Source organism: Molothrus ater, chromosome 7, assembly GCF_012460135.2.
Source record: "Molothrus ater isolate BHLD 08-10-18 breed brown headed cowbird chromosome 7, BPBGC_Mater_1.1, whole genome shotgun sequence".
NCBI lineage: Eukaryota > Metazoa > Chordata > Aves > Passeriformes > Icteridae > Molothrus > Molothrus ater.
In genome coordinates this window covers 27,880,350-27,901,496 of record NC_050484.2, presented here as the reverse complement: position 1 = coordinate 27,901,496, position 21,147 = coordinate 27,880,350, and the positions used below count along the sequence as shown (strand labels likewise).

General features: G+C 40.2%; 1 protein-coding gene across 1 annotated transcript in view; it reads left to right on the top strand.

Moving 5' to 3' along the window:
- The window catches only part of MYLK (myosin light chain kinase), a 194,065-nt gene that overhangs the window by 161,400 nt on the left and 11,518 nt on the right, over positions 1–21,147 (top strand). Inside the window, exons 22-27 of the mRNA XM_036386318.1 lie at positions 2,308–2,610; positions 6,210–6,245; positions 6,343–6,436; positions 7,423–7,626; positions 11,807–12,024; positions 17,385–17,508. Coding sequence (XP_036242211.1) covers positions 2,308–2,610; positions 6,210–6,245; positions 6,343–6,436; positions 7,423–7,626; positions 11,807–12,024; positions 17,385–17,508 — 979 coding nt within the window. The remainder of the gene's footprint in view (positions 1–2,307; positions 2,611–6,209; positions 6,246–6,342; positions 6,437–7,422; positions 7,627–11,806; positions 12,025–17,384; positions 17,509–21,147) is intronic.

The following is a 21,147-nucleotide window of genomic DNA, read 5'->3' as shown; positions in this document are numbered from 1 at the left end:
TTTAGGATAAATAGGCTGTTACTTACTCCAGCTCTATCTGCATTTTGAAATGATGCAGTGATGGTTACATAGGAGGAAAACAAGACACAGGGCTGAATATTCCACTCCTGTAAAGATTTTGAGAAGGACAGAGAATCATTCCCAGCAAGGTCTGCATGGCTAACAAGTTGTAGTGAAAAGAAGATGCTGCTGCCACTGTCTGACTAAAATCATCCAATCCATGTGTGCCATGCCAGCAGCTCTCTGATGGCTGCTATGGGTATGGTACAAACATGCTGATACTGCAAATGGTGTGGGCACTGAATCCTCACTTCTTGCAGCTCCAGGGAGGCTGGGACAGGACCAGTACAGGGAAGAGGGGTGCTGCTATTTGGGCACCAGGAGATCAAGACTCAGTTCTCATCTTTGCTACAATCTCTCTTTCTAAGCTTAGACAAATCATGTAAGTCCTCTGTGATTCAGTTCATTATATATCTACTCTATAAACTCATGCTTGCTAATAGCCCCTTCCATTCTGTCAGAAAATGAGGGGAGTAAAATGTGACCACGAAGCAGGACAATAAGCTGTTCCAGAGGTTAAGGACATCTGGTTTCTGACAAGTGTTTAACAAAACATGTGCTGTATAATGATGACTCCTAGTGGAATGGTGTTTAAAGTGTTGCCAAAATGAACAAAGATAATCTTGATTCTGGCAGTCACTTTTTCTTCCACCTGGGGGTTCTCATACTGAATGCAGTGGCATACTCAGTGTCCACCTCCCTTCCTCCCTCTCAGTCTTTTCCCTCATACTTGAAAATTTCTATTTATATATCTTCTAATATGTTTAAGTTGTGGAGGGAGATGGATTTTTCATCACAACTGAACTAAATTTTTCTTTCACGGAAGTCACTAGGCAATGAAATTTGCACTCTTCCAAATAGTGAACTGATACTTAACTATTTTGATCAGATTAGACTGTCCTAATTTCACTCTCTATGAGTTAAACCACAAGAGTCAGAGGAGAGGTTCCTCTGTCCAAGAACCAAAGGCATGTTTCTGACAAATTGTGGCTATTTCTGTCAGCTCAGTAATTTTCCTAGGAATGATAATTTGAGTATGAAGGGACATGGTCTGTCACAGTGAGGCTTTGATCAAAGTCTACAACAGCTTCCTCCAGCATTTGGATGTTTTTATTGCTGAGAAAGTGGCAGTATTTTTTGGCTGCTTTGTCAGCTCTGCCTTTCCTACAGAGCAAATGATAATATCTGTTAGCACCTTGAACAAGCAAATTGGGACAGGATTTTATCAGTCCATGTTCAGTGTAACCACTGTTTGTAGTATCTCGCACTTTCCATCTTTTTTGTTTTCCTCTTCTCTCATTTATCCCATCCTTTGATTTCTCTTTCAACCTTTGGCCACTAGTTCATCCACATCAACATCATCATTATTTTGTAGTTTTTGCTAGATTATTTCTGAGAGGATTATTTCCAGAGAAGCTATCTGTTTCCTTAAAAGTCTTTTGAAGTGCTTAAATTCCACAGTTATTTTCTAGCAAGTTATTTTAAAAGCCATCATTTTTCTGTCTTAGAAGAACATTAATTGCAATAATTAATCATTCGACTAAATCTTGAAAAAGTCATTTAACTGCGAGGCTGTTGTATTTTCTCAGGTATTTGCATAGTTGGCAGCACATGTGCACACCAGGTTCTGGTGATACTGGTTCCACTCATCTAAATAAGGACTTCAGTAGCAATCCTCTAACTGAGGAAATACAGAAATTTCTATCTCCCACTCCTCAACAATTTCCATAATGCATATGAGATTTAAAAAAATCTCACTACTTAAATTATATATTCTAAATTGAACTCCTTCTTCCCAAAAAGTGCGCTAGGCTTCCAAAAACTGCACATAGATGAATTTGTTCACTAAATTGTTGGCAGATAAACTTGTCACCCTTCAAGGCCTTGTTTCCATGCCAGCAAAATGGTTCCAGTATTTCTGCTACCCAGGTGTATTTGGATGAGTGGCACTTTCTGAGGCTGTGAAAGGTGAGCAGTGGCCCTGAAGTGTGGAAGCAGATGAAGGGAGCTGAAGGAAGCACATTGCAGTGATGGGACTGTTACAGGGGTGTTCCTCTAAGGAAGATCACCGAGGAGTGGTTTGCACCATTGTGGGAGATTGCAGGCATAGCTGGGACTGGTTTTAGTCTCCACAATTTCTGTAATGCTGGTGTGAAGCAGAGCAATGGAATGGAAAGAGAAGGGCCAGGAGCACCCTGCTGAAGTTCTGTGTGACCCTCACAGTGTGCGTTGTGTGCGTTTTTGCAGATAAACCGGACCCACCTGCCGGCACTCCTTGCGCGTCAGACATCCGGAGCTCCTCCCTCACGCTCTCCTGGTACGGCTCCTCCTACGACGGCGGCAGCGCCGTGCAGTCCTACACCGTGGAGATCTGGAACTCGGTGGACAGCAAATGGACAGACCTCACCACCTGCCGCAGCACCTCCTTCAACGTGCAGGACCTGCAGCCCGACCGCGAGTACAAATTCCGCGTGCGAGCTGCCAACGTCTACGGCATCAGCGAGCCCAGCCAAGAGTCTGAGCTGGTAAAGGTTGGAGAGAAACAAGAAGGTAAGTTCTCAGAAGGAAAAAAACATCTCAATTCAACTGAACTCTTCCTTAAGAGTTCCTTAGCGAGGCCAGAGAGCTGCACACCCTCCTTCCCACTTGTCTCTGTGGCTGTAACTGTGCTCAGGTCGTTCAAAGACGTCTTTTGGGGGTCTGAGCACATCAGTTTTGCATACTTGCAGTGTGGAAACTTGGCTTCCGGGATCCCAAATCCCTGCCTTGTGAAAGCAAGCACTAATTCTCATTCTGGCTTGCTGGGTGAGTGCTGGCTGAAAGAATTCTGCAGTTCATTGCACAGGTAATGGGAAATTAAACCTTTCACAGATGTTACACATTCAGTCCATGCCCAGCTGGAAAATGATGGTTGGTAGCTTACCTGAAATATGCCAATGGATTCATTATAGTTTATACTGGACACACCATGGAAAAACAAACCATAAACACTATCCCAAATTTGCATTTGGAAATAATGAATGTGCTTGCTGCTAGCCAAGCACAGAATATACAGCAGAAAATAAATTGGCACCTTGCAGCTAGCTGTATTTCCCATGCTTTCAATCCCAGCATGATGGTGTGCCTCAGGCCTGTGTCCCCTAGTACATACAGTCAGCCTGTGAATTCAAGGCTATCCTACTTAGTATGTTGGTTTTGCAGCATTATGGGTGCCAAAATATTTTTTAGGGTTTTTTGTTAGATTTGCATGTACTTTTAAAATTCTTTTTCCATATTTTTTACTTCTTAATTTTTGTTTAAGATCTTCTCAAAGGGCTAATAGAGTTTGATCATTGTAGAAATTATTCAGGAACTGGTACAAAACTTGAAACACACAAATGTCCGCATTATTTTTCAAAACCAGAAAGTGACTACATATTTTTGTGCACATCTCCATCTACCCACTGTGCAAGGATGACTTTGATAGTCACCTTACCAAAAATCCCAGACCAGGAATAACAAATTTTACCATTTTTCCTGTCTTTGAGGAGTGCACTGTGTGTTGTATCTTTCCCTCTTCATTTATGTGTGCAGGGCATTGGAGTGTGAAGTGTTCCATATAACCCTTGTGAAGTTATCTTTTATTGCTAAAGGAAGACAAAATGAATGCAAAGTGATGCAGCATCACACAACTGTGTAAGCCTCTCAAACAAAAGTAAATCATATTTCTCTTCAAGTGATAAATTGGATGCATGCTGAGGAATTACTTCCCTCTATTTGCAAGATTTAAAACCAATCTAAATCAAGATGCACCTTCTCTTCAAAGAGGGGAAAATAACATTAGGAGTAGCAATAAAATTGAAAGGAAGCTAGATGGTACTGGCTCTTCATACTAAAATTCCCTGTATTTGAATGCCCTCTTTCTTTAGTTGCAGGACAAACACCTTCTGGGGCTGGAGGCCTGACTCTTCTCTATGTTTTTCCTAGTGCAACCACTACATACACTGGACCAAAGCAAACAAGTTATTTCTCCATTTTAGTCTGAGCATTTTCTTACATAGATTTAGTACAAAAGGCTAGAAAGTGTATGAGTCATTGCAATACACATTTATAAAAAAAGCAACAAAAAAGTTGTTTTGAGCAAAAAGAAAATATGTTCTTTTTGCAGGAGGAGGGAGGTTGTCTTTGTGTTCTCAATTCTAGGGTTTATTGATTACAATTCTTGATATTGCAGATAGGGTGGAAAAAGAGCAAATCATTTAAAGTGTGATTTTTCAAGTGTGAGAATAGAACTGGTGCTTTAATTAAAGGCAGTGGAAAATGCATGCGTTCAGCACCTGTCAAAGTCAGGACTTTAAGCTGCCATCTTTGTGAACACTTAGCTGAGTAACTCGGGATTTTCTAGGCTGCCAGGAAGTCTGATTACTGATTTTCATACTGAGGTGGCCAGCACATATTAGCAATGTCAGTATGATCTTAGTGAAGAAAGGCATGGCTAAATTTTCACAGTGCATTTGAAGAAAACTAAAATAAGATTGTAAGTCTCAACAGATTAAAGCATGCATTGCCATGTTTGAGGAAAATTTGGTACTGTTGACTGACTTCCGCGAAAGGTTTCAGCACAGCTGCTCAGCACTTACCCAGATCAGATATGTACCACTTAGATAATTTAGACTTCCACTGGTGGACCAAACTGTTCCTATTCTGTGGCTTCAATGCAGTGTGGCTGCAGAACTGGGCACTGACTCCTTGTCTAAGCAGTATTTGGCAGACATTACCTACTGGCAGCCTGGCTGGGAGCAACTCCCTTACACAGCCCTTAAAAGGGGAGGAAAATGTTATGTGCTCTGTGCAGGAGTGGTTTGTAGCTGAGGAAGGTCTGAGAAGAGCTACCCCGGGTGGGGAAGGCTCTCTTCTCCCTGCCCTTCTGGTAGATCTCTGCAAACCAATTCTTCTGTGCAGGAATATGCAAGGCTTGCAGCTCCAGACAAAAAAGTAGAGAAAGGCTTTAGCAACAGATTTATCCACTTGATTGGCTTTGCTGCCAGCACACAGATGCAGCATTTTGTGTAGGATGTGAAAGGGTGATGCCTCAGACCAGATATCTGCTCCCCCTTGCACCCTTTATTTCTGTTGTTTTCTACTTATTCTCTGCATCTAACTCTGTGCTCTGAAGCACCTAACAGCACCCAGAGTACAGCATAAATTTAATAACACAGATCTGCTGGCACAGGGGGGATAAATCCCTTGGTTAGGCTTGCACCCCATGATGGAAAAGTGCAGCTTCAGCAGCAACAGGAGAATTAACTACGTAACAAACAGCCTTTGCAGTTTCTCGAATCACTGGTCACAGCCACAGATCTTAGGAGCAAGCCCAAGTGGTGGGCTTGCTCAACATCCCAGCTATAGCCCCTTTCCCCTCTTACCCACGGGCAAAAAGCAGTGCTGCAGGCAGTTCATGTACATGAAAATTAGAAATGAAAATCAGGACGCTCAGGCCAGCTTTTACTCTGACTTAGGTCACTGGGTTCATCTGTCTTTGAATCTGCCTGCAGAACTGAGGCTCCTTTTGAACCTCAGTGATTACAGAATTCAGCCATGCTCAGGGGAATGCTTGCTGTTCAGAGTTTCTCAATATCTTGGGTCTGAAAACTGTGTCTGGATGCTTTGCAGGGAATCTTTTCATGTACTTACTTGCCTAACTTTTGGCTTCACAATTCAAAAAAGGCACATCAAAGCCAAGAAAAAAACTGTCATGGAACAAGAAGTGTTATTGATTTTAATATTTTTAATTTGTTTTCTATTTCCCTGAGGCATTCTAAAGGTATTTCTTAGATTACTTTGAACTGATGCAGTATGCTGATGTTTCTAGTAGGCAGGTATAATTGACAAGTAATGTAAACCACAGGAATGTGATTTATTCAAAAATGGTAACTAGATAGTGACTGGATAGTCAATAGTGATGGAGAAGTGGTGAAGGGATTTTAATTATTAAGTTAATGCACAAACTCCCTGACTGCTTTTTGCTGTTTTGCCATAGGGTCTATCAGTTGTCCATGTCACATTAAATATTCCATGTCACTTTGAATATCTTATATAAGTGAATATACTTTTATATAAGTATATATCTCACATAAAAAGTTATTCATGTCTTTTTCTTTTCATCACAGAACCTAAAGAGGATGAAGCAGAGCTATCTGACGATGGTAAGAAATGCATGTTTTAAATAGGACAAATACAAATCTGTGTTCTTCATTCACGTTTTCTGAGGTTTGTAATCATGGTCCTTAATGTTATTTGTAGAGGAGAAAGAAACAGAGGTGGAGTATCGGACGGTTACGATCAACACTGAACAGAAGGTGTCAGATGTCTACAACATCGAAGAAAGGCTGGGATCGTAAGTACTGGCCTGTGCTGTTGAAGACACAGTTTTCAAGGCTACCAGCCAGTTATGAAAATCACGTGCATTTATTCTTTGACTGTCTTGCACTTTCAGCATCCCAGTTGGAGCTCCTTTGTTGCAGTAAAAATAGTTTTCAATGTATTTTGGCTTCCACTCCATAAAGATCCTTTGCTCCTATTAGCTGATAATTTTAAATAGGCACTACATGTATTTCTGGCAAATGGAGCCCGCATATGAACAAAGCTAGAGGATTCATTAGTTTCTCAGTTTCCTGAAAGCTATCTGAAAAAAAAAGGTACACATTGTGTACTTGCATTTCCATTATATCCATTAGTGGTAATAAGATTATCCTGCCCACGGGCTGGAATCTCTGTTGACAGCGGCCATAATCCCAAGAGCATTAATACTATTGCTGAGAGAAGGTCAGTGATTAGCCTGGCTGTGTTTCTCAGGGCCCCAGCTCGTGCTGGTGTGAACTGCAGGCCATGGTAATCCTTCAGTGATCAGTGCTGAAGGCCAGGGGATCCTCTGTGCTGCCATGAACAAATCCTGAGAAGTGTAACACAGAGGTAGAATTGTACATTACAGCAAAGGGAAACAATAGTACTGAAGCCTTGGGCATTCAGATTCTGATTTCACCTAAATCCTGTACCTAAAATGTCCTACCTTCAGAGGTGTATAACCTATAGAAAACAGGAAGACCTGAATTAAAGCCTGGTAGGAGTCACAGTTTTTGAACTCTTCTATGTAAGACTTGTTAACATGAATGGCACAGTATCTCTAAACATGGTATTCACTCAAAAGTTCTTGCAGATCAGTATAGAATAATACTTGATACTAAGACATTTTAATTTCAGAATGGAGTGGTTGTGCCAGAATATTTAATAGATTGTTGTGCTGGAATATTTAGTAAATTGTTGCTATTTGTGGTGGTCCATATATTGCAAAAACATTTTATGGAAATAGTTATATATTTTCAGGGGAAAATTTGGACAAGTCTTCAGGCTTGTTGAAAAGAAGAATGGAAAAGTTTGGGCAGGAAAATTTTTCAAAGCATATTCTGCTAAGGAAAAAGAAAACATAAGGGAAGAAATCAGCATCATGAACTGCCTACATCATCCAAAACTTGTCCAATGTGTAGATGCCTTTGAAGAAAAAGCCAACATCGTTATGGTTTTGGAAATGTAAGTATAAAGCAGAGCACACTGACAAAGTTAATAATGTTGAAAATAGTTGTGTGTACAAAAGTAGCAACTTAAAGACACAGGACTGTTAAACCCTTCAGGATTTGCAGAGCCTGGCTGGTTTTCAGATCTTGCAAGTTTTTCCAATTATTTATCCAATTTGTTTAAACTGTGTAAGTGATTCTGTATTAATCTTTTAAAAATCAGTCAAAATCTGCTGTAACAGTTGTTATTGTCTAGTTCTCTTGTTTCTTAAAGTACATGGGGTGGGGTTTTGCAGCTTTACTCTTATTGCCCACTTGGGAGAGGTGAGAACAAAGTAGCTGCATTTTGGACTTTCATTTAAAACCTAAAATGTGTTTAAGGAGAACTTCTTTTACTTTAGGCAATTCTAGACATGTGTTGAACAGTCTTCACAAACAATAATGGCCAGCATGAGCAATATTTATATCATCCATAGTGCACCTGCTTAGTGTGAATCCCATACTTGTGGCAGTACCAACTGGAAAGAAAATTAAATCCTGATCTGTGCTGATGTTTTTCCCAAAAAGTTACTTTAGTTACAATTCTGATGCCACAATGACTTCATGTGCTCTCTGATGCAAGGAGAAGCAGGTTTTTTTGCTGGCTGGAAGTTCTAAGATATAAATTGTTTGAGGCAAAAGAGACTATATGTCTATTTTGCTTCCTTGGCACTTGCTTAGATTATGTGCAAACTACTACTGCACTGGCATATTTCAGAGATGGGATTTTACAACCCTGGAACTTATGTGCAGGAAGGTGTTTTTATTTTTAAATTGAGCAGTTGAGCAAACTGCCGATGGTAAGGGAAGGGAACCCTACTTAGCTTGGAACCGAGAGCTGGCAGACCTAATGGAAAACAGGGAGATGTAGAAAGAGTCTGGAATAGCATATGGCTTTACATTCCATTAGTTCCCCCCTGACAGCAAAGGGGCTTTACTCTTTAAAAATGTAGAAAACTGCAATCAAATTTGAAGTAATTTTGTCACCCAGCCTCAGTAGGATGTGGTTTTAGTCTGGGGTGAACACCTCCTCTGGGTTTTGAGCCCCCCCAACATTTCTACTGTGTGGAGCAGCAGCAGAGCAGGTCTGGGCAGTGAGGAGCTGTGTGGCACCTCATGTCAGGTGACCTGGTAGCCTCTCTACTGTCATTTTGCCCAGCTGACACAGCCCCAGCCCAGCAGCTGCACCTGTATTGATAAAGAGCCTCCAAGGGATCAATTCTGCTGTAGCTATCAATATATTTCTTTGCATATCAAAGAAGTTATGGGAAATAGCTTTAAAAGTTCTTACAATCCAAGCTGTTTGTTTCATTTCCATCAGAGTTTAAATGCATGGATTTCAAATAAATCAAGCTCACTTGCTATCAGTCTGCTTTAAATCAGATTTTAGTAGTAACTGGCATTTAGGAACTCCTCTTCTACTCAAATTGATGAGAAGCACCCTTTGATTTTTCTTCCTGTTATTTATTATAAATTGTTCATTTTAATTTTATTCCCATACCTTTCCTGGAACCTTTTAAACTTCATACTCTCTGCTTTTAATATTTCTCATTACACTATTTTATATGGTTGATTTCATATTCAAAATAAAATCAGATTTTTTTTTATTACTACTTTTAAATTAAACACTATAATGATATTCTCTTGCCTGGAAACCATTCCATCTAACATTTACTGGAAGTCAGAGGCAAATCTCAGGCATTTCCTTTTCAAATATAAGAACATATTGGTTCCCCTGTAAAAATCTCAGTGGAAAAAGTAAATCTGAAAATAGTAACATGTTGTCACTTTAATGCAGCACTGGGGGCTAAGTGCCTCAAAGTTTTATATACTTCAGATAGTCAGTTTATTTTGACATAGAACAGAAGGAGATTATTGTATTGCAAATTAAGATTATTGGAGCAAAATGTCAGCACTAGGTTCTATCCTTTGATGTGATTTAAGCTACTACAAGTTAATTGGGTTTTTTATTTTTTTCTAAGGTAGATTTTTAAAAATGCAGTTGAGTATTTGCCTGGGCAACTCCAAGGTAGATTCTTCTCACTGTTCCTACTGCACCAGAGCCTTAGATGAGTATTCTGTGATTCCATAGATAAGAATATTTTCCTATATGACTCATGTAGAGAAGACTGAAAAGAGGAGAATCCAGAAAAAATAGAGATTTGGATTCTGAACTAGTTGTGACTGAACAAAGCCAGCTTCTCCTCCTGTGTATGTGTAGAACCTCATTCACACTGATTTTATTCAGCTTCTTAACCTGGCAAAAATCAAACTGGATTTGGCTCCTGATATAAATGCAAGAGTATTCACCCCATAAATGCACTTGCAGTTTAATCTACCATTGCTACCAGGGTGTTGAGAGCTCCCATGGTAAAAACAGCAGGCAGGTGTATTAACAGTGGTTTATTTACAAAAAAATACTAAAAAGTGCGGCTTGAGACAATGGTAGAATTTCTGAAAAGTGTTCCCTTTAGGGATCTGGGAAGGGTGGCACTTTTATAGTGCAAATAAGTCGTCACTATCTGCGTTGAACAGTCAGAAACAACTGGTGCATTTTAGCATGAGGATGATTGTCATTTGGAGTTACAGAGTACTCCACATACAAACATTTTGCCTGCAGATGTTTTCATAAACACCCATACTGGTTAATGTCTTAGCAAAGCAACAACACACTAGATACCCTGCATGTTTATTCAACAGGTTTGGCAATACTACTGCTTTATGTTACAAATGTGCTCTAATCCAACATAACCTCTCAGTTTGTCAAGCACATGCTCTTCTTACTATTTTCATATTCATAGGAAACCACAATAGCATTCTAATTACATATTTTCTGGAATTTTATAGCCAAAGCAAGAAATGCATCCAGAACTTCAGATGTTTCAAATTCAGTTTGGTTCATGAGGGATATAATCATGTATCTGGCAACCTGCAAACATGGCAAGGCTGCCTTTCAGCTGTGTGTTTTCCTTCTGTAACTGCAATGTGCAATTGCATTTGGCAATAACCATGAACCCTGCAAAATATTAAACCATATAAAGACCATGGTGTGTTTAATTTCTAAAAGCAAAGCTGCCCTTCACTATGTGCTCCTTTCTTTATGGGTCATTCACCCGCAGAAAGAAAAAAAGTATTTCCCATCTTTGGATGCAAGCAGATAAACAACTTGAGTGATTAATCAAAATTTAAAAAACAAAATGAAATCAACAAAAAAATTCCAAAGAAACAAACCAAAACACAAACTCAAACAAAAACAGAATGAAAAAACCTACCAAACCCAGTAAGCCACAACTTAAATTATGCTTTATTAAATCTAGGTTAAAAATGTCCCACTTCAGTTGCAGGAACAGTTCAATCCAGGAGATGCTACCCTGGAAAGGACAATTATTTCACATCCTAAATTAGCATTAAAATGGGATTGACCTACAAGGAGTGTGATCAGGGCTCAGCTAAAAATACCAACATAGAAAGTGTTGTGGGTTATATCCTTCTCCTGTCATGGCTGAGGAGGAAATTCCCTCTCAGCTCACTTGGGTCAGTAATTTACCCTTTGAGCTTTGCATTCCAGTTAACCATACCATCAGAATTCTTCCTCCTTCAGCCTCAGTCACTCTCAATCGCTCTTCTTCCTGAATTTTTGCTCATCTGCTTGCAATTTGGGCCCTCTTTCCCTGGGACCCATTCCATGTATTTTAGTTTTATTTCTAAATTATGTTATCTGCACTTGTGCACTGCTGGATCACAGGAGGGAAGGGAGAAGTGGGAAGTGTGTGCTCGGAGTCAGGAGCAGTGCTAGGAGCACGTGTCTGCAGGGTGGCAGTCACAGAGCACACACTCCACTGTCACCTGCAGGTGACACAGCCCTAGAGGCAGGATGTAAACCCCTGCTGCCTGGAATAACAACATTGGTGTTTCACAGTCCTCACCTGCAGCACAGATTCAGAACAGAAAACATCTATTGATTTATACCACACAAAGAGGGGATTCATTCTTCCCACGTGACCCTTTTATCTATGGAAAATGCCATTATAAAACACAGATTGCATCCTGAAGTGACTGCTGCAAGCTTGAACTCTCTGTATTGCTGTAAAAAGAAAGCCTGATTATTCCCCAAATGAGTATGTTACAGAAATCTCTTTTAATTCTGTCTTTCATAGGGTTTCTGGAGGAGAACTCTTTGAACGGATCATTGATGAAGACTTTGAACTGACAGAGAGAGAGTGCATTAAATACATGAAGCAGATTTCAGAAGGAGTTCAATACATTCATAAGCAGGGTATTGTCCACTTGGATCTGAAGCCAGAAAATATTATGTGTGTCAACAAGACTGGTACCAGCATCAAACTCATTGACTTTGGTCTCGCAAGGAGATTAGGTAATAAATCTCTGCCTGTTTCAGTATCACAAGGGAAAGAAAGGGCAGGACAAGCAGTAATTCATGCTACCTATTATATAGAGAGTAAATACATGTTTCCTATAAATATTTCTGGGTTTAGGAAAAAATAGAAAAGGGAAAAGAAGACATTCAAGAATGAGAGTAGGGCACCTCAGCTTTAAGAGGAGTTTGCAGTGGGATGTACAGAATGTATCTGTTTCCACAGCAGGATATCCCTGTAGATTCCACCTAAAGTACACAGTAATACTAATATTAAAAAATATTTACATTTGGTACGATAAAGCACTAACTCTCTAACTAAATATTCACGCATACTACAAATCCTTGAAACTTTTTTAACAGCAGAAATCAAGGCGATGCTCTAGAAGCTTTTCAGATAATTACAGTAATTTTACATTTTCCTGTCAGTTTATAATTTCTTATCTTAAACAGCAGGATATTGTCATACATGTTAAACATAAGAGGAATTTTATAAAGAGCTGTGTAATAGCAGTACTTAAAAATAATGCAACAAGGGGAAATTCCATTTGACAAGCCCTTCCTCTTCCTACGCTGCTTTTTAGCTGCTTTCCATCATTCGTTTTGCTCTAAGCTTCCAACATGATCTGCAACTTGAAAGCCAAAGACCTTCAGAGGTTCTTGTCTTCATATTGTTCTAAAAAGCATCCCTTCAGTTGTATTTTCACTGTTAAACAATACCAACATCCCACACTGATCTTTTTTCATCTTGTATTTTCTCAAAAGAAATAAAAATCATTGCAGGAATTAGAAGGAAGAAAAATAGTTTATGAACCTGTTACACTGGGAGAGCTGAGATTTGTGGCTGTCCTGACATTAATTGATTGGGACAACTCATATGAATTCCTACTCTCTATGTAATGGGGTCCACAGCTGGATTCTTGCTTGAAATCTTTTGCCTCCCCTCATTGAAAAAGTATTAATTTTAAAATGTTTAGTACTTATTTAAAAGTAAATAATGATTTTTGAGAGAGTACAAGTGAAATACTACCACCTACCTTTTATTACCTGCCTAAATGCAGCTCATCCTACTTCTTTTAACACTTAAGTAACAGACTACTGCATTCCCAAGAACAGAATTTTACTAAAACAAACTAGAAATGGTTTGTTGAATGAATAAGGGAAAAGAAGTCTGCTTTGAAGAATTTTAGATTATGTTCTGCTCCAAAAGTGTATTAAATGAATCTTGGTCAAGATCACTGCCATTTCTGTTCCCTCACCAATATAGAGCCAGTATTGCTCTGGGAACATGAACTGATTTAGTTCTTGTTCAGGAAACAGATGAACTGTTAACTAAGTTCCAGTGCTGGTATTTTTGTGTGAGAGGTGTGGGAAAGATTTCATCCCATGATGTTCCAGCTGTCAGACTGAAAACTGTACATTTACTGCTGCACTGAGTGGATTTCATCAACAAGAGATATAAAGTAAACATGGAATGGCCTTTTTATAGAAACTTCTTCAGCTACCTTTTTAACTTCAGACCACAGTGGAACCCACATTTAGCAAACAGAAGATCCTGTTTTCAGCAGCCTGTTCACATCCACCAGCTTTCCCACTTTTCTGGTAAACCTGTGGCATCACAGTGTAGCCATGGCTGACAGCAGCTTGTGAGCTGCTTCAGTCATGCCATAGGTAGGAAATCTCTAAACTCCAGATAATTTCTCTCAGTGTAGAAGGATGACAGTTGTGGGCACTAATGCTGATTCTGATTTTACAGTACTGTACATTCATTAGGCTTAATATGCTGCTAATTCTTGCCAGGGTCCATTGTAGGTATTTGCTATTCATCACCCTGCCATTCTGGGTAACTCCATCGTGGGTGGCATTCCCTAGGAAGAGAAAGGTCCTTTCCATTCAATGCCCAGCAAGCATAAGCCCTGTTTTAATTGCAAAAAACAATTGTAATATTTCAGTTCCAAGAGCAGAAAGCAACTTTTACTGTTTCATTTACTTACAAAAAATAGCTAAAAACACTTCACTAATGCCTGCTTCTTGCCAGTTGTCTTATGTAGTGCACTGAGGGCACATTCCTCCCCCTTGTGTTCCTTCAAGCTTTGTGACTTTGAAATTGGCTGTCAAATTCACTGTGACATTGGTAGATGTGGGATTGGAGCCCTCATCCTACAGACCTGACCCTGACTGAGCAGAAACTGCTCAGCCAGGGGATTGCTGAAGGGAGCAGTGGCTGATTCTGCACTTCAACGTCTGAGATTTAACTTTTTGTAGCTAATGCAAACTAGTGCCTCTAAATATTCAGTGTTGTGATCAGCTTTAAAGATATTAGGATCAGCTCCTTCTGCAGTCATCTCCTGCAGCTAATTAGTTCCCTTGCACTGTCAAGAAATACCAAAGCTGCAGTGGGATATTTTCCTGACCTTTTTTGGTGTGCTGAGGAACACATGTAGAAAATTGTTTAAGATAAACTTCTTAAGGAGAAAGAGAATGGGTTTTGAGTACTGTAAAGATATATTTTTTAATCAGTTGATTATATACAGTGTCAGCAACAGTTTCCAGCTAGCTTGTCAGCTTTCTATCTGAACTAAGGGATATCCAAACACAGATCTTACTTGTGTACTAAGCTTGTAAACAACTGGGTAAAGACTTGACATATTACTGCATAGAAAGGGTCTTACTCCTTTCCTTTCTTTTTTCTTTTATACACAGAAAATGTTGTGTCAGTTGTTTCACACTGTATGCTTGCACTCAAATGCCATGTTTTCAAAAAAACCCCACATTTCTCTGACCTGTGGGCAGCACATTTTATACACCAGTCTTGTGCATACACAGTTGCTCATGGTAGTTTACACAGTGCACAGAAAAGCCTCCAAACTTGGATGTGAAAATCTGAGCCTGAGATTTAGATTATCATGATGAAGCTTTTAGAAAAATAGATTCATTGTGATAAATTTCAGTAATTTCTTTTAAGGACAGTTTGAAAAAAAATTAAATGTTGACTTTAAAATGAAGGCAGATGAGAAAATGGGATCTTAGGCTTCCTGTTGGCACTTCAAAAGGGAAGGTGATCTCTCAGTCCTCATTGCCACTGTGGAGAACACATTGCCCTTCTTTCAGGCTAAGTTATTTTAGATGCCATGTTAGAAAAAGTACACTTTGGAGTAAGAAAACTCTGGTTATGTGACTGTAGGGATATTGTGGAATATTTTTTGAATGTGCTTTTTAAAGGATAGTCAGAGAGCAGGAGGGTCTTGATGTTGGTGAATTTACATGGAAGGATCTGGGTAATTTCTTGCAGCTGCCCCCAGGCATCCTTCTCTCTGTTTCTGTCTCTAAAAATGGTGGGAGCAGGGAAAATGTGTGAAAATGAAGTTTCTGCAAATAATTTACTATAACCATACCTGACCAAAGCAAAAAAGGGTGTCCCATTTAAAATGGGAACCTGACACAACTGCAAGTGAATTGTTGTGGTTGTGCTCAAAAATTGCCTCAAGCATGGTGTTCAATCATTAGGTAAGTTATTAACCCCATAGATGTTTCAGATTCCATTTGGTAAGCTGGGGATTTGGGTACCTCAAAAGAGCACTAGCTCAGGTGTTTGATTGCATTTCATGAAATGCTTAAGAGCTTTCAATGGAGCTAAGTTTGAGAGTGGAGTCTGAAAAGGATCAGTATTTATGTTGCAAAACTTGGTAAATTAAGTTCTGGTAAATAAAAATATTCTGTTCAGATTCAGTGTTGTGGACAGGTTGCTTCTTTTGTAGACTCCTCAAAACTTTGACTTGCTGTTGTTTGAGGATTTTCTAGCTTTTTTGATTGCAGAGCTGCAAATCCCTGTACTCCTGGTAACCGTAACAGGAGCAGGACTGGAATGTGTTACATCTGTTTGCCTTCCCATCCATATCTGTTTTGTTTAGATGCTAATCTCTTTGGGAGAGCAATGGTTCCTCACTAGGGCATTCTACTGTGCCTGATCTGGCTGCTGCTCTTGCACAAAAGATAAACCTAATGCAATGAATCTCACTGAAGGCATACACTGATGGTTCAGGCAGACGTGCAGATATGAGTTTCTCAATCTAAATCCAAGCCTGTTTCAAGTCAGACACAACTTATATTCTGATATTATTATATTTTTACAATACAATTCGTATTACTGGAATGTGGGGTTTTTTTTTTCCCCCAGTCCCAAAACTATTCCTTAGTTTTCTTTTTTCCTGACCTTGCTTATTCTTTTCTTCTTCCCATCAGATTTAGAACAAGCACTGATAAAAATGAGCCCACTGAGATTTGCCTAAGAATTTTTAGCTTATTGACTCTGTGTTTCACACTATGCTAGAGAGTAGACACATCACTCACTTGCACACTGGCAGCATAATCTGGCAGCACTTGGTTATGAACAGGTTTTTTCTCTTACCTCCATCACTGTATTTTCCAGCAGGGCAATGCTGGTGGGTCAACACAAGAAGAATGTCAAGCCAGTTCACATCTCATGACCTCATTCTTTCAGTTCATATTGGAAGCAGTAGCTTCACTGTAGATCATGTTAAAAGCATCCACAGAGTGTTTGAGCAGAGCAGATCTAGAATACCTGTGCTACAGGCCAGCTGAACAGGAGTTTGCAGCAGCTGGTGACTGACAGCTGGTGATTTTGCTTCCCCTTGACCACAGGTGTGCTTGTAGGCAGCCTGGTTTTGACAGCATGCCCAAGTCCAGTTTTACCTGGGAGGTAATGATCTGACTGGTGCTCATCATCTGCCCCTTCTTTTGTTTCACTGCTGGCTTCACTTCAAATTTAAAAGGCATGCAACCCACTATTGATTTTCTTTCCTGTTTACACTAGAAGAAAATGTGTTGGATTGAAATAGTTATTTCCTACTGTTACAATTTTATCATGACTGGTTCTTTTTACTACAACATGCAGAGCCCCAAGCATTGATAAATGTTCAATAATCTGTGAAAACTGTAGTTTCTTTCTGACAATGGAGTCCTGCAGTTCTCTTGTGCAACTGCTAAAGGGATGGAGGCTCAAGCACTTTTTTACTTCAGGATACACAGATCTGAATTAAGTATCGATGTCTCTCCTTTTTCGTAGATTTGGTCTTGTGGAAGCTCCTTGCAATAGGAACCTTCTTATATGCCTTATACAATGCTGTGTGTGCTTGAGGATGCTTAATAAATAATTCTTTATTGCTAGACATGTATCAGCTAAGAAAACAGCAATTCAGGCATCATTTATTTCTTATGATACGGATCTTTAATGAAATCACAAATATTAGGGCAAATCTGGTTTTCCTGTTACTGGGCAATAGGTGTTTTTTAAAAATCTCCATGCAGCAGTTAATGGTTTTCTATTTCGTTCTTCACAGAAAATGCAGGCTCTCTGAAAGTTCTCTTTGGGACACCTGAGTTTGTGGCTCCAGAAGTTATAAACTATGAACCTATTGGATATGAAACAGATATGTGGAGTATAGGAGTTATCTGCTACATTTTGTGAGTACTTTCCTATTTTTCCTGTTCTTAAATTCACAAATCCCGACAGTTGCTGAACATACAAAATTTTCATGAACTTCTGAAGTTTTCAGACCTTTTTTGTTCTAATTAGCAGCTCCAGCACGTTTAATAGAACTTTGCTGTTCTCTGAAGGGTGCGATTGGTAAACTGCAGAACAGGCAGTTCTGGAAATTCAGCTATTTGGTGTTGTATCTCTTACATCATAAACCAGCAACGCTTCATCTCATTTAAAAAGACAGTGTGACTTTTATTCTTAATTTTGAACTATTTTTCCTTTCCAGATGTTAAGAGAAATATTTGAGCATGCACTCAATAATTTCTGTTATTTTATTCCATGAGAGAACTTTTGCAAAATTTTGGGGTCTCGTGGGATACACTGAAGAGCACCAGCATTGCCATATCTTTTCACAGTGCATTTCAATTTATTACCAAGCACAAGCCACTGTATAAATACATTTTATAAGCAACATGGATTAAGCTCATGGAAACACTTTAGTATATGGTTGGCCGCAGCTCTTGGTTACATATTTGAGTATTAGATTTGATTTTTATATATTATTTGATAAAGCATGTTTATAAACATCAGTGAATCTAGAGAAATGTATATGGAAATAGTATCTCCATGCCTAGACCAGCAAGTGGTTTTCTTCCAGCAGTGATTTTACACATTCAATGTGTAAAATAAACAAGTGAAAAGAGAAGCTTTGTTTGGAGCATGGTTCCTTCTCCCTTGTTCCAGCTTCAGTAGTAAGTCAGTGGCAGATCTGCTTTGCTCTGGTTCTTTTAAAAGACTCCTCTCAATACCTTTCTTCCTTTATTAAAGAGCGGCTATCCTGCTCCTTGACCTGGCAACACACAGTTGTTTGCCTCGCTTTTACTCAGTTGTTCCCTACTCCTGCTTTTCTCATGAGCCTGCACTTGTTCATGCTCTTCTCATTCCCAAACCAAGCAACACAATTTCCTTACTTGGCCTATGCAAAAGCGACCACATCAACTCCCTCTTGCTCCCAGCAAAGCCTCGGAATATTTTTGTTATCTTCAATTTCAGATGCGAAGTGTACTCCACGCTTCAAGGTCGCTTCGCTCTGCCAGTTTATTTACAGGACTTCTATTTTCCATTCAGTCCCAAGCACTTCTTTCTAGATCTGGAAAGCTGCTTCGGGCGGTTCCGTAGCCGCAGTCAGGCAGCCCACCCAGGCAGCAGCGCGGTGACAGACGCCCGTGCCCCGGGACGGCAGCGGCACCGGGACTCGCTCGGTGCCGGCACCGGGACTCGCTCGGTGCTGCAGCGCCGCCTGCAGCCCGCCCGGCCCCGCCCGCATTTCGAGGAGCTGCTGGTCCTTCGGGGCCGCTCGGCTGTTATTTATCAACGCCCCTGGCGGGTTTCCGTGTGCTCCCGGTGTGAGCAGCGAGGCACACGTCGGGGCTAGCACCGAGCGTTCGGGGAATGCAGCCAGGGCTGCCGCTGCAGGGCGGCAATGCTGGGGAGCAGCGGCATCGGCTGAGACAAAGCGAAGGGACCAGTGGGGAAAAGGTGACCCTGTCCTGCCAAAGACCTGTCTGCTTCTTCCCAGTTTCTCTGTGCCAAGCAGGGTATTTGGATGCTGCACCGTTCAGCTGATGAGGTTCGGTGGTGTTATACCTATTCACCTGATTGGATATGCCCTGAAAAATACGTTATGAAATTACTTGTTTGCTAAGGTATTTTTAAGATCATTTAACCTGTTATGAGGGAAAATCTACATTACCCAAACTCAACGAAAAATATTTCTTTTGATGCATTGCTATTGCCACCGTAATGATTAGCAGTGATAATCAGCTTTTGTCTTTCTTGCCATAAGAATAAAGTAATAGAAGTTAGGGAAGACCCATGAGTCATCACTTGGACTTTACCTCTCCACCCCAGACTATTCCCAATCTCTTTCCTTTCTTACAGCCCAGCTATTTTCACAGACTGACAACTATGAGCCATTATCCAAAATGACCTATCACATCATCATTACAGAATATAAATGCAAGTCAACGAGAACTGCATCTCTCTTTAGTTGCAGCTCTGCTTTCCCGTTTTGATTTTAAGCTCAGAGCTACCAAATCTCGTGCCTGAAGTGCAAGACACACTCACTTGGTGTCTGTCTCACACACCATCACTGTGCCCATCACCTGGGCATGTGCATCCCCTCTCCCCTGCCATGGGAGTGGGGCCATGCAGGCAGAGGAGAGCACTGGATGTAAGGGCAGCTCTGCTAGAGGCAGCTGATGGGCCAGAGCTGCTGTGCCCACCCTCTGTCCCAAGGGAAACAGCAGGGAGCACAGACAGCATCACTTGACAAAACACCTGCCTGGAAAGTGACTGTGTTTCCATGATGTGCTGCACAACAATGAATACAAACTGGCTTTAGCAGAGAGCTGCTAAAGTGATCTCTGTAAGTGAAGGGTCTTCCCTGCAGAGGAATAAATGGTTGGGTTGTAACCTTAAGTAGGAAGCAGGGTGACAGCACTCCTCCAAAACCCCTCCCCAGCCCTCTGCTATGCAGATGTAAGTACAGATATTGCACTCCCTGCTGGGATACTGCATCTGTCTTCCTTATGGCAAGACTGATTTAATTCCATCCTACAGTTCATAGGTTCCCTTTCCACATTTCTAAACTACATATTAAATCCTTTTTATCTTCCTGGATAACTTATTCAGTCCTGTCTCTTCATCTGTCTTTGTTCTTCCTTAAATTTCCGTTTGTATTCTCTACCTCATGTTTTTTATCTTCCACTTTTATCTTGTACTCTGTCCTGTTCTGCATCACAGTGCTGTTCCACATACTTAAGTTGATCTATTGCCTTTGAAATAACAGGCCACAAATATTATAGCTTGTGTATATCATCTCCGTTTATGTCTATTTCAATGTTTCTTTCTGCATTTACAATAATCTGTGTCTAATGAAGGTTAAACCTCCTGAATTCTTTCCAGCTCTTTCTGTTACATTTTTTCTTCTGGGCATTGCTGAATATACATGTTTTTTTCTATTTCTAGTTTTTTTCTGATGATCAATTGGGATAGTCATTGTTCTGAATATTTAGTAATCTGAAACAATTTCTAGTTTTTGTCTCAAACCAATTTTCAGTCTAAGGTTTCAGCACTGCATGGGTGTACATTGAATGTGGGGGTTGCCCTTTTCCTTCTGGCACCAAAGGATCCAAGTAGTTTCAGGGAGGAATTGTCTGTGGCTGATTCAAACCCCTGCTTGTGTTCCAATGAGTCTCCTTGCTTTATCAGTGCCAGGCTGTGTTTATCTTTTCAGCATAGTGGATTTCTGTCAATTAATATTTTTTAATATACTTTATCTTAGGCTGTGTTTTAATATCACATTTGATCTTGCTGCATACTCTTTCCCTTCAGCACCTTCCTAACAGCACACACCCTGATTCCTCAAACATTCTCTTTCCCTTTTATCCATTGTGTCGTCCATCACTGCTCTTCCCCCTCCCTTGTTTGGCAGTTTGGGTTGGTTGAAAGATCTTTCAGCATCGTTCATCTTTTGGGTGTGCTGGCTTGGAACCTGGATAAAGCAAGGCTGACACTCGGCTCTATGTCATGTTAAAAATTTATACTTCTTTATATTAAAG